Source organism: Dendrobates tinctorius, unplaced genomic scaffold (genome assembly GCF_039654945.1).
Source record: "Dendrobates tinctorius isolate UK_male_01 unplaced genomic scaffold, ASM3965494v1 ptg000006l, whole genome shotgun sequence".
NCBI classification, from domain to species: Eukaryota; Metazoa; Chordata; class Amphibia; order Anura; family Dendrobatidae; genus Dendrobates; species Dendrobates tinctorius.
In genome coordinates this window covers 13,137,475-13,155,927 of record NW_027361674.1, presented here as the reverse complement: position 1 = coordinate 13,155,927, position 18,453 = coordinate 13,137,475, and the positions used below count along the sequence as shown (strand labels likewise).

At 47.0% G+C, this 18,453-nt stretch overlaps 1 protein-coding gene across 5 annotated transcripts in view; it reads left to right on the top strand.

The window, feature by feature from the left end:
• The window catches only part of SYNE2 (spectrin repeat containing nuclear envelope protein 2), a 553,640-nt gene that overhangs the window by 222,176 nt on the left and 313,011 nt on the right, over window positions 1-18,453 (top strand). For all 5 annotated transcript variants that reach the window (XM_073570820.1, XM_073570828.1, XM_073570812.1 and 2 more), the window contains 3 exons: window positions 8,673-8,837; window positions 10,451-14,131; window positions 17,356-17,451. In XM_073570820.1, the coding sequence (XP_073426921.1) occupies window positions 8,673-8,837; window positions 10,451-14,131; window positions 17,356-17,451 (3,942 nt within the window). The remainder of the gene's footprint in view (window positions 1-8,672; window positions 8,838-10,450; window positions 14,132-17,355; window positions 17,452-18,453) is intronic.

The window sequence follows — 18,453 nt, the reverse complement described above, 5'->3', positions numbered from 1 at the left end:
GTGAACGGTTCGTTATGCGGATTAACATTCGTAAATCAGCTGATCGAGGGGCTGAGGATCTTTGAACCCCCACTAATCAAATATTGATGGCCTCTACCTCGAAGTACATTTTTTACTTTAACTGATCTACTTTTGGCTTAAAATCATTTTTGCAAATTGGTCACATTAAACTTTTTACACTGTTTGTCTTCTACAGGCTTATTTAACTTTGAAGTGGTCTGTGGTCATAATTAAGCTGAGAGGAGCTCAGAAAAAGACAGATAAGGGAAACTCGCCCATTGGACAGTCAGGAGGAGCTCACGCACAGATTCTCAGTTACCTAATTCTGCACCCAACAATACACACAGAGGCTATAGAAGGCAAATGGTGCAATATTATTTTCCCTTCACCCATGACAGCACCACCTGAGGGATCCGCCCTGCCAGGACAGGAACCTACTGAGACATAAGGGGCGGCACCTCTCCCCCGCTTCAGTTGGGTTCCTGTCCTGGAAGGAACCCCACTGTCGGCGGTGCCTGCCATGGGCGAAGAAAATGGACCCAGCCCCGTCCCGGCACAGGAAGAACAGGTGTCTCACCTGCAGCGCCGGCCGTCGGGTGCTGGATGCGCAGTCCTCGGGCTCTCCGGGGTTCCGGGTTCGTGCGGGCGTCGGTGGGATCCCCGGGGTCTGCGGGAAGCACCCACCGCGCCGCCCTCCCTCGCGCACGCCGCATCTCAATCCCCATAGCAGGGGAGAGACGCTGGCTTCTTCCGGCCGCTGACGTCAGCGGCGCATTGCATGCTGGGTGCGCCGCCTGACGTCAGAGAAGGGCGACGGTTTAATGGCGCCGGGTGCGACGCCGGCCGGCTTCCTGAAGCGGCGGCCGGCGGTCGCAGGGGGGAGGGGAGAGACGCTCACCTGAGCGGAGGCGAGGTCACGTGCCCCGACGCAGCCTCCGAGTCCGGTACCCTTGATTTCGGGTGGTGAGTGATCTTCGTGAATGTTAGCATATGTTAATAGGGCTTCTGTTGTATGCTTCACCCTGTAGGAAAGGCCTAGGAAAGCGGGAAGCAAGAAGAACAATAGGGATTGTGCTATATGTAAATCTCCCCTAGCAAGAGATTGCACGCAGCACAGAGATCTTTTTGCCATTCAGCGGACTATGGCGGAGGAAGCGCCTAGTTTCGCAGCCAATCTGATATCTGCCCTAAGGTCAGAAATGGAAGGCTCAATTAAGTCCCTATTGAAAAAAGGGAAAAAAACCAGGAAGGATCCCCCTGGTTCCCCCTCGGATTCCGCATCAATGTCATCTCAGGCGGAAAAATCATCCTCCTCAGACTCCTCAGGCAGCGACATGGGGGGTAAACCATGTTTCCCTGTAGAAGACACAGACGCCCTCCTAAAGGCCATTAGAGCTACAATGGGCCTACAGAAAGAAAAGGTGGCTAAAACCCTAGAGGATGTTATGTTTGGGGGGCTTCAGGAGAGGAAAAAACGGACCTTTCCGGTAAACGAGAAGATCCAGGCACATATTGAGAAAGAGTGAAAAAAGCCCGAAAAATCGGGGGCCCTTCCATCCACTTCCAAGAGATGATATCCCTTCGAGCATAAGGATGCAGAGATATGGGACAAAATCCCCAAAATAGATGCAGCGGTGTCCAGATCCTCCAAAAGGTCGGCCCTGCCCCTAGAAGACGCAGGGGTTCTTAGAGACCCACTAGACAAGAAGGCGGACTCATATTTGAGGCACGCATGGGAAGCGACAGCAGGAGGACTAAAACCGGCAATAGCGGGTACTTGTACGGCACGCTCCCTCATGATCTGGCTGCAGCAGTTAGAAGAAAAGCTGGCTTCAAGGGTCCCAAGAGAGAAAATCTTATCGGAGATGTATCTCTTGCACGGGGCAGCAGCTTTTTTTGGCCGATACCTCGGCGGACTCTATGCGGATGACAGCCAGGGCAGCGTCACTATCAAATGCTGCTAGACGCGCGTTATGGCTTAAGGGCTGTCCGGGTGACCTTCAGTCCAAGGCCAAATTATGCTCTCTCCCCTGCGACGGTCGATTCTTGTTCGGCAAGAACTTGGACGATATACTGGAGAAAGCAGGCGATAAGAAAAAAGGCTTCCCCGGATTCCCTATGGATCAGAGGAGACAGCCCTTTCGGAAGGGGAGATTCAATAGAGGGCGCCCTCCCGCTGACAGGAGAAGATGGGAGGATAAAAGAAAAAAAGAATCGGGATTTATGTTTGGTGGAGGTACCTCCACCTCAAAAAAGTCGCCACAGTGACGCCAGTATTCCAGTGGGGGGGAGATTGGCACTCTTTTTCCAAACCTGGGAGAAGATCTCCTCCAACGCCTGGATCCTAGCCATCCTAACAGAAGGCCTGAAAATTCCCTTCATCCGTCAGCTAAAATCCGTGGTCGTCATCACACCCATCAGGAAGGTGACCGAAGAGCAGGTGGCCTTAGAAACAGAGATCCTGAGCCTGATAGACAAGTGGGTACTCTCCGAGGTACCACGCCTACAGGAAGGGAAGGGGTTTTATTCACCCCTGTTTCTGATAAAAAAACCCGATCAAACTTTCAGGACGATCATAAAACTCAATCTATGGATAAGGAACTCGACCTTCAAGATGGAATCAGTAACTACGGCGGTGAAGCTGCTACACCAAGATTGCTTCATGGCCGTGGTCGATTTGAAGGATGCGTATTATCACATCCCTATCCACCCAGATTACCAGAAATACCTGAGGGTAGCACTTTATATTCAAGGCACGCTAAGGCACTTTCAGTTCAGGGCTCTTCCGTTTGGCATATCTATAGCCCCGAGAGTTTTCACCAAAGTCATAGCGGAAGTGACTGCCTTTCTCCGGATTCACGACACGGTCATAATACCATACCTGGACGATTTTCTCATAGTAGGCAGCTCAGAGGACCACTGTACAGCGCAGTTGACCCGGGTGATCAACACCTTGCAGGAATTAGGGTGGATAGTCAATTTCAAAAAATCAAAATTGCAACCCCTAAAAGAACAGACCTTCCTATGATTTATACTAGACTCAGAAAAGCAAGAGTGTCTGCTCCCAGAGTCCAAAATAGAAAAGGTGCAGAATCTGGCCTTCACGAGCCAAAACCAACCACGTATGACTTTAAGAAGAGCAATGTCCCTGCTAGGTACCCTAACATCCTGTATTCCGGCGGTCAGGTGGGCTCAGTTTCACACCCGGCAACTCCAGTGGGAGATACTAACAGCACAAAGATCACTAAGAGGGCGTTTAGAAGGAAAGCTGGAGCTTTCCTTAAAAACCAGAGACTCTCTCAATTGGTGGCTGGACAAGAAAATACTGACCTTGGGAATACCGTGGGATAGACAGACGTCAGATATAATCTTAACAGATGCAAGCTCCTCGGTGTGGGGGGCACACCTAAGGGGCATCATAGGTCAGGGTGCCTGGACGCGTCAAGAAAGGGAAGCATCCTCCAACCTGAGAGAACTGTGGGCAGTGAGCAAGGCCCTAAGTCACTTCGTTCCGCTACTCCAGGGTCGAAATGTATGCATCATGTCAGACAACAAGGTAGTAGTGGCATACATCAACCACCAAGGAGGGACAAGATCACACCCCTTAATGGAAGCAGCGACAGACATCCTGAGCAGAGCAGAAGAACACCTACACTCGTTGACAGCCTTACATATAAAAGGGGCAGAAAACATAGAGGCAGACTTCTTGAGTCGCAATACCCTGAAGCAGGGGGAATGGGCGCTAAACCGGTCCTTTTTTCAAAGAATAACTCAGCTTTGGGGGAAACCGGTGATAGACCTCTTTGCCAACAAACACAACAGGCAAACAGAAAAGTTCTGCTCTCTAAACCCGAGAGAAAATCCATGGGCAGTGGACTCATTGCACATCCAGTGGAACTTCAGGCTAGCTTATGCGTTCCCCCCAGTGGCTCTGATCCCAACAGTTGTCAGAAAAATCAGAAACGATCAGGCCAGGGTGATTCTAATAGCTCCATTTTGGCCAAAAAGGCCCTGGTTTGCTCTGCTACGAAGGATGTCCCTCTCCGATCCATGGGTTCTGCCAGAAATCCCGGACCTACTAGCTCAAGGTCCCATATTCCACGCTCAGGTCAAAGGATTCCATCTGACGGCGTGGAATTTAAAAGGTCGCTTTTAACGGATAGAGGGTTCTCCCCCGGGTTGGTGGCCACCCTGCTAAAGAGTAGGAAACCAGTGACGACTAACATCTACGGCAGAACATGGAATAAGTTCCTGCAGTTCTTAGGTAGGCCGTTAGGGAAAGATCCCCGATTAATGCCATCCTGGAGTTCTTACAATCTCGGGTTGCAGATGGGGTTAGCAGTGAACACACTTAAAGTTCAGGTGTCTGCACTAGGGGCGCTCTACAACTGCAAATTGGCATCAAATAGATGGGTAGCCAGATTTATTAAATCCTGCCATAGAGCTAGGCCTATCCCAATACCCCGGGTAGCCCCCTGGGATTTAAACCTAGTGCTAGAGGCCCTTACAAAAGATCCGTATGAGCCATTACATCAGCTACCCCTAAAGTTTCTGACCCTAAAAACAATCCTGTTAGTGGCCCTCACGTCAGCCCGCAGGATAAGCGATTTACAGGCTCTCTCAGTAAATCCACCTTATACGCAAGTCTTTCAGGATAGGGTAGTGTTAAGAACAGACCCCACTTATCTGCCCAAAGTAGCATCAGATTTCCATCGGGGCCAGGAAATTGTCCTTCCATCTTTCTGCGAGAACCCAAAAAATCTGGGGGAGGAAAAGTTCCATAATCTGGATGTTAAGAGAGCTCTCGTAGAATACATATCTATGACTAGCCAGTGGAGGAGGTCCCAGTCCCTATTCGTATCTTTTCAGGAAAGGCTATGGGGTTTCATAAGGGACTATTGCTAGATGGATTAGGGAGGCCATTAGTGTAGCCTACACAGCTAGTGGTATCCCGATTCCTGACGGCATCAAGGCTCATTCCACCAGAGCCGTGGCGACCTCCTGGGCCGAAAAAGCAGAGGTATCGATCGAACAGATTTGTAAGGCCGCTACCTGGGCCTCACCTTCAACCTTTTTAAGCACTATAGGTTGAATCTATCCTCCTCTGCTGACTTAACCTTTGGTAGAAGGGTGCTGCAAGCGGTGGTCCCTCCCTAAGGTGTTTCGAATCTCCAAAAATCTCTCAGGTGGTGCTGTCATGGGTGAAGGGAAAACCACCATGGTTACTTACCGGTAGCCAGTTTTTCCGGAACCCATGACAGCACCCGTATATTCCCCCCCCTTTTCACCATATGGGTGTGCACAATTAGTAGGGTGTTTTTTGAGTGTTGTGGTGTTGGATTAAACATGTAACTAACCGGGAAGTCCTCTCAGTGCTCTGTAACCCAACTGAAGCGGGGGAGAGGTGCCGCCCCTTATGTCTCAGTAGGTTCCTGTCCTGGCGGGACAGATCCCTCAGGTGATGCTGTCATGGGTTCCGGAAAAACCGGCTACCGGTAAGTAACCATGGTGGTTTTTTAATAAAAAACAATTACAAAAATCAGTTTTCGTCAAAAATACATGCATGTAAGTTAGAAAAAAAATTACCAAAAAATGCTGAAGGCCATCGTTCATAAGAGGGAAGGACTCAGTGGCAGCTTTTCCTGGACATATATCAGCCAAAACCACTGAATTGTAGACCTTATTGGTATGAATTCCAAAGAAGTCCTCTGATCAATGTCTGTGAAATAAATAATTCTGCCGCAATTTCAGATTTGTAGAGGCGACCTTTCCGGTTGTCCTTTGAGTAAAATGCCTCGAATAAAAACATTCAGGCTGGGTCACTGCTGCTTCAAGATTTTGGCCATATTTCTACTTGCTATAATTGCAACTTGGAGACCCAGTGGTGTATGGCAAAAACAAATTGGGTTCAAGTGTCCCACTCTGCCAGTCAGGACAGAAGGGCCTGGGGTTTGTTTGTTCACTTTATATCCTTTGCCTGAGTCTTGGGCCAAACAATTCACGTATCTGTAGTTGGGCAGCCTTGTACAGGTTCTTGCCATTGGGAAACAAAGGTGTAGAAACCAGCAGAGTTTGGCTCCATATCTCCAAGGACTCCATAGGTATCACATGGCCTCCTTCTTTGGTGTGCTTGTGACAGCCGATGGAGGTATGGAAGGTCATCCTGGACTATGGTATGTGCGCCTGGGTCGCCCTCCCGTGGCCTTGGGGTACTCGGTACCGGGCCGGTGTCAGCGGGATGTGTCACAGCAGCGGTGGCCCCGGGCGCCCAAGCAATGGCGGGGGTAGAAATGGTGGATTGTAGTTAATGGAATAGTTCGTGACGCCACCTGTGGTTTTTGGCAAGGGAGGTGTTAAGCCGACGCTGCAGACAGATCCTCCGGGACAGATGGTGTGGTGCAGCAATGATGTTATAGCCCTCCACAGGCAGGGCTGTTGTCCCATGGCAGGATAGGTGAAGACTTAGATGGTGTAGTGTTTGACGCATGGGATGTAGCAGTGCCAGGCGGACGGACGCAGGAAGGAATGGAGGACACCAGGGCATGTAGTTCCAAAGCTTTACTCAGTCTGTAGTGCCCGCTTCAAGAGTTTCTATAAATAGATAAGATTTATGTTTTTGTCCATTGGCATTAGAGCTTTTTTGATAAAATACGGGTAGCGGGAGAATACAGAAGTACTGCGTGTATGGATGTGATTGAAATGTCAGACAATGCCTGCCATTTTCTGAAGTCTGTTTGTGGTCGGTGTCTGATATTCTCCTGGTGACCCTTTGCTACCCCTGAGGACTGAGGAAGAGGCCGCCCTAGTATACCCGTGCCAGACAACCCTGGACTGCTTCTCTGCCGTGTCCTCCGGGTCAGGGACTCAGTCAACCTCCAGGCAAGATGGAATGCTCCCTTCCAACACTCCGCCAACTTATGTGCCTTTTCTGAACGTCTCCTCTATAGCGCCTTTAAGTGTGAAGATCTCCTAGTACTGAGTTACACTGGAGTTCCTCCTGACAGATGTTCCCAAGAACTCTACTTGTACGGCAGACAGCTGTAGCCTGCTTCAGGGAATCTCTACTCCTGAGTCCCGGCTCTCTATCCAAATTGCTGTTGTGCCCCCAAGTCTTAGATGGGAGTAGTGCATTTATAGCCCACTACTCCATCGGTGTCTGCTGCAGAACCATTAGTGTCCATAAAACCTCGGGGACCGGGCCCCGCCTTGCGCTTAGAACTTCTAGGCAGGGTTCTTCCTCTAACCCACGTCCTCTGTGTTCCCTTTCACTCCTACGTTCTGTACTTGTCTTTCCCTCCTATGGAAGCTCAGGCTTCGGTTCAATGTCTTTCTCCTTCTTTCCTTTCCCGTGCCAGCTGGCTCAGATCACTGAGGCAGCTGCAGCACTCCTTCCTCCATCCCTCTTCCGAGTGGCTTCCTCTCTCAGACTCCCCGTCTGACTGACTGACCGACTGACCTCAATCCTAAAACCTTCCCGCTCTTTTATGTGTATTCTCAACTCCACCCACCTCCCAGCACGTTTAGTGTTCCAAGCAGGGCACCACCAAAGGTGCTCTGCTTCTCTCTAAGCAAGGAGCCACAATGTGGTTTTGCTGAACTACTCTATTGTGTGGGGTGCGAGTGTTGGAGCGTGGTCAGGAGCCTCCAACTTACCTGGATGGTGGGGCACCACACCTTAGGAGAAGGTGCAGTACCTCTGTGGCGACTGAGCCTCAGGGGCGCCACACGCCTTGGTTAGAGCACTTGTCCCTTGGCGATAGTGTGTGCGCTGGGACTGTTGTATTGTGCTATAGTTTGTGCGCTGTGGCTATACTTCCTGTGCTGTGGCTATGGTGTGTGTGCGCTGTGGCCATGCTCCCTGTGCTGTGGCTATGGTGTGCACTGTGGCTATTATGTGCACTGTGGCTATAATGTGCACTGTGCCTATAGTGTGTGCTGTGGCTATAATGTGCACTGTGCCTATGGTGTGTGCAGTGTGGCTATGGTGTGTGTGCTGTGGTTGGGATGCGTGCGCTGTGGCTTTGATGCGTGCGCTGTGGCTGAGGCATGTGCTCTGTGGCTGGGATGTGTGCGCTGTGTGTGGTCCGGACCGACTTTGCACAGCAGTGCTTTCTGTCCCTACTCCCGGGGGTACTGTGATGAAGGTCAATGTGACCGAAACGTTTATACTGTATGTACTGTATATCAAAAACTACCTTTTCACTGAAATCATATATAGTGTGTGCCAAGTCTTTATATACGGGTGTGTGCACTGTAGCTGGGGTGTGTGTGCTGTGACAGGGGGATGTGCACTGTAGCTAGGGTGTGTGCGCTGGGGCATGTGTGCTGTGGCTTTGATGTATGCGCTGTGGCTGGGGCATGTGCGCTGTGGCTGGATATGGTATGTATGCAGTGGCTTTGGTAACTGGGTTTGGCTGCCATAACATGGATTCTAAAATGTAGAAGTGTTACAACCACACAAAACCAGTTATAATTAATAAATTAACCCAACATAACCAGACCAGATCTTGTAGTTATTGGTCAAGTACTTACATTTAGGAACAAATGCCCTTTGCACATTATAGCAGGACAATGGATTTTTAGTTGTCTCCCCTCTGGTTTTGTACGGGGGCGTAATTGATCCCTGTCCCGTATAGACGACACACTCAGTGTTTCCTTCTTCTTACTTCTAGAATACAATGCAGACGCTGGAAGGACGCCTAGAAGGACAGCGGCAATATGAAAGTCTTTCCACTGCCCTGAATAACAAAATGACAAGTTTTTATGAAGAGCTTCTTAATTTTGCCCGCTCATCACGGGAAAACGCACCGTGCGAGCTGAAGAGACAGAAATTACAGGTGCAATTGTCTGTGATAATACATTTCTCAATAGAACATTGCTCAATTAGGACAGCTCCCAGATATATAACCTTTGAGATCCACTTTATTCAGGGAGAAAATTGTCTTGAAGCAGGGGGTAGTTAATTTCTTTTTTTGTATCAGAGGAGCCCTTTTGCAATGCAACTCAGGTCATTGCTCGTCAGGTAAAAAGCCTATAAGAAAGTCACAAAGGGAGATTCTAATGTCTCCTACTCGTGGAAAAGAACATGGGAGCAGCCAATCTGTCCAAATTCTGCCTCAAATGGAGCAGTTATCCTCTTCTGCTTTTCAGCTGGACCCTAACACATTAATGCCTGCCTCTTCTATGTAAATTGAAAATCCTCAGCGCTTCCTCTCTCATTGCTTTCTGTCTGCCCTCCCATTTCCTTCCCCTTTTTGTCTTTTTTTCTCAGCTTTTTATTGTTCTTTTGTTACCTTTTTTTCTTTTTCTTCTTGTTTTTCATTTCTTTGTCATTTTCTTTGTTCTTGTATTTTCTTTTACTGTTTACTATAGGTCTCACTGTATAGGTATTCTTTGCAGTTATTGCTTTTTTTGTTTATTATTTTGTAAATTCTTAAACCTCTTCAGTACTCAGATATGTATTGCTATATATATTTCTTTTTACACTTTTTTTCCGCTTTTTTTTGCAAAAGCAGTATTTTCTTTTCTTTTCCATCAGCATACTTCCATATTTTCATTTTTTTTGCTTTGAGTTGTAGTTTTAATTAACACGATTCATTATAACATAAATTGTAGTTGTAAAAATAAAACAAACATTGGTTTATATCTCCATTTTTCAAAAATTCTAACTTTTTTTTTTACATTTTTCTGTCGTTGAATATGTTTTTCCAATTAGGTGCCTCGACTTATACTCAGATCGACTTATACACAAGTATATACGATATATATATAATATACAATTTTTATAGGAAAAATAAGTGAATACATTTTTTTTTTACTCTTTATTTTTTAGTTTCCATAGGTAATAGCCTGTAGCAGGCCCCTGACTGCCATTGCAAAGTATAGGCCCCCTGCGATCATGTCTGGGGAGGCAACCACTCCATTACGTAATACATAGAGAGCAAGAAGGGGTTAAATAAATCGCTCAGCCCTGTTAAAGTGGCTGATATTAAAATGACTTGTAAAATGCTAATTTTAAAATTAGGATAATAAGGTCATTCAGACACTAATTTTCAACATAATATACCAGCCTGATTAGGTCCACCTCCCATTTGATACCACTTTTATTGGTAAATTTGGACAGATCTTCTTTAAAGTTTTTTTTGCAAGATATCAAGTTATTACCTCTACACTAGAGCCCTAGTTAGGGTCCTAAACTATAAGATAGACTGGAGATCTTCTATAATAAAAAAAAATGTTTTTCTAACTTTGGAGGACTTGACATGTTCAGACATTACATAAACAGTCTATTGGATTCTAGTAGAAATGCGTATTGCTTTGTTTCTCCTGTGGGGGAGCTGCAGGAAAACTGGTAGGTAACCTCACAGATGAAAACTTATTACTGGAGCGCTCTGTGATCAGCTTATTATCTGAATTGAATCAATACTTAACCATTACTTCTATGTTGTAGGTATTCCGGGATCAATATGAAGGATTGCAGAGTGATCTGGCTCAGGTGGCTCAACAAGCTGAAGATGTAAAGCAGATCTCGTGTGCAAATGGAGTAACCAGGATCCAGGAGGGGATGGACATGCATCGCAGCAAAATGAGAGGATTCTTAGAAAGAATGGATTATCTGTCTCAAGTTATAGAGGAGCCTCCTGTAATTGAGAAAAGCAAGGAGAAGAAAATTAATAAAGGTACAAAGAAGAAGTCAAAGCCTCACTGGTCATTAGAAACTTCACCACAAACTACAATGAAGGCTGAAGAAGACAACTTAGTGAAGGCTACAATGTCATCTGTAACACAGCACACTGAACAAACTACAGTACAACCTGCGGCGGGTGCGTCAGTGCAGCATACAGAAGAACCTTCAGTGTATACAGCACATGTAGTAGTCCAGTCTCCAATAGAGAGTTCAGAACATTTTGCAAAGGAACTTGTGTTACAGTCTTCAGAAAAATTATCAGTACAATATGCTCTGGAGCCTCCAGAGACATCAGCAGTGCATGCATACAGAGAGGAGACTTTAGTTCAGTCTACATTGGAAATTTTGACACAACCAATAAAGAGATCTTCAGTACAGCCTACTGTAGAGCAATCGACACTAGAACATGCACTGCAGCTTACAACGAAAACGTCAACTCAACCAACTACAGAACCTTTAAGGCTTCCTGCAGCTGAAACATCAGAGCTACCCGATATGGAGTTGTCATTAAAAACTGTTCGTATAATGACAGAACAAACAATTCTGAAACCAGCATTGCTGCCTACCATAGAACCATCTAAGCGATTTACAGCAGTATCACCAGTGCGGTCTACAGAAGAGCTGCCAGTGCGGTCTACAGGAGAGCTGCCAGTGCGGTGTACAGGAGAGTCACCAGTGCGATCTACAGAAGAGTCACCAGTGCGGTCTACAGAAGAGCCGCCAGTACGGTCTACAGAAGAGCCGCCAGTGCGGTCTACAGAAGAGCTGCCAGTGCGGTATACAGAAGAGCCGCCAGTGCGGTATACAGAAGAGCCGCCAGTGCGGTATACAGAAGAGCCGCCAGTGCGGTATACAGAAGAGCCGCCAGTGCGGTCCACAGAAGAGCCGCCAGTGCGGTCCACAGAAGAGCCGCCAGTGCGGTCCACAGAAGAGCCGCCAGTGCGGTCCACAGAAGAGCCGCCAGTGCGGTCCACAGAAGAGCCGCCAGTGCGGTCCACAGAAGAGCCGCCAGTGCGGTCCACAGAAGAGCCGCCAGTGCGGTCCACAGAAGATCCGGAAGTGCGGTCCACGGAAGATCCGGAAGTGCGGTCTACGGAAGATTCGGAAGTGCGGTCCACGGAAGTGGCACCAGTGGGTCCTGTGGAAGAGACACCAGTGGGTTCTACAGAAGAGTCACCAGTGGTGTCTACAGAAGAGGCCCCAGTGCTATCTATAGAGTTGCCTCCTACAATTGAGAAAAGAAAGGAGAAGAAAAATAAGAAAGGGTCAAAGAAGTCAAAGCACCAACAATCACTGCAAACTACAATGAAGTGTAAAGAAGACTATTTAGTGAAGCCTACAATGTCAGTGCAGTCTACAGAAGAAGCACCAGTTCTGTCTATAGAGTTGCCTCCTATAATTGAGGAAAGAAAGGACAAAAAAACTAAAAAAGCGCCAAAGAAGAAGTCACGGTCATTAGAAACTTTACTGCAAACTACAGTGAAGGTTGAAGAAGACTATTTAGTGAAGGCTACAATGTCATCTGTAACACAGAACACTGAGCAAACTACAGTACAACCTACGGCAGGCACGTCACTGCAGCATAGAGAAGAAACTTCAGTGCATACAACACATGTAGCAGTACAGTCTCCAATAGAGATTTCAGAACACTTTACAAAGGAAGTTATGTTGCAGTCTTCAGAAAAATCCTCAGTACAGTCTGCTCTGGAGCCTCCAGAGACATCAGCAATGCATGCATACAGAGTGGAGGCTTTAGTTCAGCCTACATTAGAAACTTTGACGCAACCAACAGTACAGTCTGCTGTAGAACAATCAAAACTAAAACATGAATTGCAGCTTAGAACGGAAACATCAACTCAACCAACTACTGAACCTTTAAAGCTCCCTGCAGCTGAAACATCAGAGCTACCCAAAATGGCGTTGTCAGTGCAAACTGTTCGTATCATGACAGAACAAACCATTCTGATACCAGCGATGCAGCCTACCATAAAACCATCTGTGCCGCTAACAGTAGAACTATCTAAGCAGTCTACATCAGTTTCACCAGTGCGGTCTAGAGAAGAGCCACCAGTGCGGTCTAGAGAAGAGCCACCAGTGCGGTCTAGAGAAGAGCCACCAGTGCGGTCTAGAGAAGAGCCACCAGTGCGGTCTAGAGAAGAGCCACCAGTACGGTCTAGAGAAGAGCCACCAGTGCGGTCTAGAGAAGAGCCACCAGTGCGGTCTAGAGAAGAGCCACCAGTGTTGTCTATAGAGTTGCCTCCTATAATTAAGAAAAGAAAGGACAAAAAAGCTAAAAAAGAGCCAAAGAAGAAGTCGCGGTTAGTAGAAACTTTACTGCAAACAGTAGAACCATCAGTTCAGCAGACTGTAGAACCATCAGTTCAACCGACAGCAGAGCCATCTGCTCAGCCGACAGAGGAACCATCAGCTCAGCCGACAGAGGAACCATCAGCTCAGCCGAGAGAGGAACCATCAGCTCAGCCGAGAGAGGAACCATCAGCTCAGCCGACAGTGGAACCCTCAGCTCAGCCGACAGTGGAACCCTCGGCTCAGCCGACGGAGGAACCCTCGGCTCAGCCGACGGAGGAACCCTCGGCTCAGCCGACGGAGGAACCCTCGGCTCAGCCGACGGAGGAACCCTCGGCTCAGCCGACGGTGGAACCCTCGGCTCAGCCGACGGAGGAACCCTCGGCTCAGCCGACTGTGGAACCGTCAGCTCAGCCGACAGTGGAAAAGTCAGCTCAGCCGACAGAGGAACCGTCAGTTCAGCCGACAGAGGAACCGTCAGTTCAGTCGACAGAGGAACCGTCAGTTCAGCCGACAAAACCGTCAGATAAGACAACAGTAGAACCATCTGTGCAGTCTATAGCAAAATCTTTTCAGTACATAATAGAACCATCAAAACAAACAGTGGAATTATCAATGCCTTCTGATGCCATGCCTGCAGTGGACACATCATATCAGTCTGTTGTATCATTTTCAGTGCACCTTAAACAGGAAACTTTTGTTCAATCTGAAGTTTCAAAAATAAAGCACGGCACAATGGACAGATCTACACATTCTACATTACCATCAACAGAAACATCTTTTGTTCAACCATTTTCTTCAGTATCTTCATCGCTACCTCCTATATTAGAACCTTCAGTGCCAAATACTACAGACACGTGTGTGCTGCCGACAGTGGATCCGATCATGCAGCCGTCAGTAAGGGATTCAGTAGAGGATGCAGATAGAAATGCAGTCAGCCATTCCGTAAAGTCCGCTATTGATTCAGTACGGGATCTGGAAGCTGCACAACAACCTGTATTGGAAATTTCAGAGCAACCTATGGCTCAGCTTTGGCTGCAGTCTACAGACACATCCAAAGATCAATCTACACTGAAACCTACCGACACTGTGAATGCAATGGAAAAGAAAACTTCAAAAATCAAGAAGAAGAAAAAGGTAAGACCATGCTGAACTGGCTTTTTGTATTAATTTTTAGAAATAATGAATATCCACATTTTCCACTTTGCCGTTATTTGTACTGGTTTCTTCTAAAATTGGACCTGTAACTTGCTAGAAATGTGAAACTCAGTAAATTCTGCTGTTCTCCTGACTCCAGCAATGTTTTTCTTTAGTTCCTGTAACTCCCCGTTCATAAGATATGGCCCCCCTATTCCCTGTATGTAAGTCTAGTCTTGTTCTCCAAGTGGGCATGTTCATAAACCCTTGTGTGAGGTGTGTTCATGAGGACCACACCCAGTTAGTAAAATATTTATATACAGAAAAGAGGAGGCCATTTCTCATGAACGGAAGGGCGCAGGAACAAAAGAAAGACAACGCCGGATTTGGGATAAGAGCAGCATTTATACTGGGTAGTTATTTACTTATTTATGGCAAGTGACAGGTTCTGTTTAAAGGAGTTATCCTACAATCACAATGTATCATCTAGCCACAGTTTCTGATTACTGGGAGTTTCACTGATGCTGAGAACTGGGGTGCTGTTGTTTTATTCACACAGGGGACTTGAAAACCTCGTTTTCATGATCGGTGCGGGGTTGTCCTACAATCAGAGCCGGCGTTAGCGGCAGGCAGACTTAGGCACCTGCCTAGGGCCCCCCGCTCCCCCAGGGGCCCCCAGCCAGTGTTGTGCCACTAATAGCGGTACACCACGCAGCCGCTATGGGGCACGTGAGTCAGGGGGGCACGTGAGTCAGGGGGGCCCGCCCGGCACCAGTGCTGATCCCCCTCCCGCGCCACATTCAACTATATCGGAGACATTACGCCGATACAGTTAAAAGCAATGATGGAGGAGAGAGAGCGGCAGATGACGCTCCCATCACTCCCCTTTGCCTCTGACACTGCGTGTGCGCTACGATGTCACTTCAATGCGCGCACCCACAGTGTGCCGGGCAGTGCAGCCGCTGAGACCAGAGCCAAGGCGGGATCAGCGCGGGGAATGAGGAGGAGGAGAGGATTATGTGTTTTTTTTTTTTAAATACTGTATGTCAGTGACTGAATTATATTCTCTGGTGGGGGTGAGCTACATTATATTCTATGGGGGGGCTGTATTATACTCTGGGGGGTTGCATCATACTCTATTAGGGGGCTACATTATATGTTATGGGGAGGTGGGCTCTGTTATATTCTATAGGGGCTGCATTATATTCTATGGGGGGCTTTATTATATTCTATGAGGGGGGTTGCATGATACTCTATGAGGGGGCTACATTATTTTCTATGGGGGACTGCATTATACTATATGAGGGGGGCTGCATTATATTCTATGGAGAGGCTACATTGTACTATGTAAGGGGGCTGCATTATATTCTATGGGGGGCTGCATTATACGTTATGAAGGGGCTACATTATACTATATGAGGGGGCTACATTGTATTCTTTAGGGGGCTGCATTATATTATTTTGGGGGCTACATTATAATGTAAAAAGTGGCTTCATTATACTCTGAGGGGGCTACATTATATTCTATGGGGGGCTGCATTATACGCTATGAGGGGGCTACAATATATTCTATGGAGGGGCTGTATTATACTATATCAGGGGGCTGGATTATATTCTGTCGGGGCTACAGTATATTGTATGACGGGGCTGCATTATACTCTGAGGTGGCTGCATTATGCTTTATGGGGTGGCTGTTTTATACTGTATCGAGGACTATGGGGAATACATTATACTCTATGAAGAACTATGGGGTGCATTATACTTTGGGAAGTGAATTGTACTACATGGATGACTGTGGGGGTGCATTATACTATATGGAGCACTATGAGGAGTGCATTATACTATATGGAGGACTGAGGAGTGTATTATACTATATGGAGGACTATGGAGAGTGTATAATATTATATGGAGGACCATGAGTAGTGTATTATACTATATGGAGGACAATGGGGTGTGCATTATACAATTTGGAGGACTGTGGTGCACATTATACTATATGGAGGACTATGGGGTGTATTATACTAAACAAGCAAAATGCTGCATATTCATCGAGTGATTGTATTGTTTATGCCGGAACAAAAATCATTGTTCTCAGCAGCACATCGCCCGGTGTAAACTGCAGATGTGCGGCTAATAGCATGATACTGTATGTGGACAGATTGATCCGTCTCATCGTTATTCCTCAGCTGGTGGAAAGAGGCTGGGAAACAAGTGTCGAACGACTTCAATATTGTCGATCACACTCGTTTAGCAGGGCACGGAAATACAACCGAAATGCTTCTGTGTGATGTGCAATATGTCTAGAGCCCCACTTTGCCTAAAACCAGCCCTGCCTACAGTTGCAATTTAACACCTATCTTGATTATTATGAGATAACACTTAAAAAGGAATTACCATAATCACCAGGAAAAACTTATTTAAGCTAGAGCTAGCAAAACTCCTAAATCAACATGATAGAGCAGCAGTTTGTGCTCCAGAGCTGCAGTTCTTCTCTGTTGATATTTCCATTTTTCCAGTTGAGGGCAAACCTAAGATGCAAATAATTTCTAGAGGAAGCTTAGAATACTTAAAGGGAAACTGTCACCTCGTTTTTCCGCAATAAGCTGCGGCCACTGCCTATCAGGACTTATCTACAGCATTCTATAATTCTGTAGATAAGCCCCCGATCTAACCTGAAAGATAAGAAAAACAAATTTTATTATACTCACCCGGGGGCGGTTCGGTCCGATCTGTGTTGCAGGTCCGGGTCCGGTGCCTCCCATCTTCTTGCGATGTCGTCATCTTCCTTGCTTCTTGTCGTGGCTCCTGCGCAGGTGCACTGATCTGCCCTGTTGAGGGCAGAGTAAAGTACTACAGTGCGCAGGCGCTGGGCCTCTCTGACCTTTCCCGGCGCCTGCGCACTGCAGTACTTTGCTTCTGCCCTCAAGAGATTGACTACCTCTGATAGACTACAGCGGTGGCCAATAACCTAGGAGTAGTAAGCCATAACATTTTTACCCATATAAGAAGATGAAATAATATCTATCATCTATTGCCTTAGTGACGGTTCATGTATTGGAGGCTCCTATACATGAATGTCGTTGGGAAATTCACCCCGCCACCACTCTGACAATCAACCCAGTCCTTTAATTATCCGTGTGATTGATTGTGATCCATGTGGTTATGGCAGTAAACCATTTTGTACACTTTTCTTAATATTCATTTTCCATATTCTTCCTCCAAAGTTAAATGCTGGTTCAGCAGAAAAACAAAAAGTGGAAAGAAAATCGAAAGAATCAACATCGAAGCAAAAGTCCGACACAAAGAGTCATAGTGTGAAGGTAAGGATTAGTAATGATCTGCAGTGGCGTTACGTGTAGCTCCCTGATGCCAGCTCTATTGCGGGGTTCCCAATATTATACAGATGTCTTCTTATATGTCATGACTGTAGACAGAGTCAGGTAGGCGGCTTCAAAGGGAGCGCCAGGCTGGCGGTGGGAGTAGATAACTGCCACCTGAGGAAGACGGAGACATTCGGTTGAAACGCGTTGTGGAAACTAATGAATGAAGACTTTTAATACCAGCTGAACTGCGTCACTTGTGCTCCATATGACCGGTCTATTTTACTTTTATTCTTATGTGTCATGTCAGGCACAAGGGACCAGATGAGTCTGCAAACGCTGCCTCTACCATAGTTACTCCCAGGGATATATGTGTATATTAGTGCAATAGTCACATTGCAATGTATCAGCAGGAATCTGAGCATGGTCTGGTGTTATGTGTTTGTTGTAATCGCTGGGACATTCCATTATATATAGGACTAGCTGAAGAGCCTGGCGCTGCCCGGGCATAGTAACTAAGTGTGGTTAGTTATAGCAAATTATAATTATCCTCCATCCCATAGTCCCGTGCCCATATACCCATCATACATATCCACAATCCCATAGGCCCGTGCCCATATACCCATCATTCATATCCTCCATCCCATAGGCCCGTGCCCATATACCCATCACACATCCTAGATCCCATAGTCCCATGCCCATATACCCATCATACATATCCTCCATCCCATAGGCCCGTGCCCATATACCCATCACACATCCTTCATCCCATAGTCCCATGCCCATATACCCATCACACATCCTTCATCCCATAGTCCCGTGCCCATATACCCGTCATACATATGCTCCATCCCATAGTCCCGTGCCCATATACCCATCACACATATCCTCCATCCCATAGTCCCATGCCCATATACCCATCATACATATCATCCATCCCCTAGTCGAGTGCCCATATACCCATCACACATATTCTCCATCCCATAGTCCCATGCCCATATA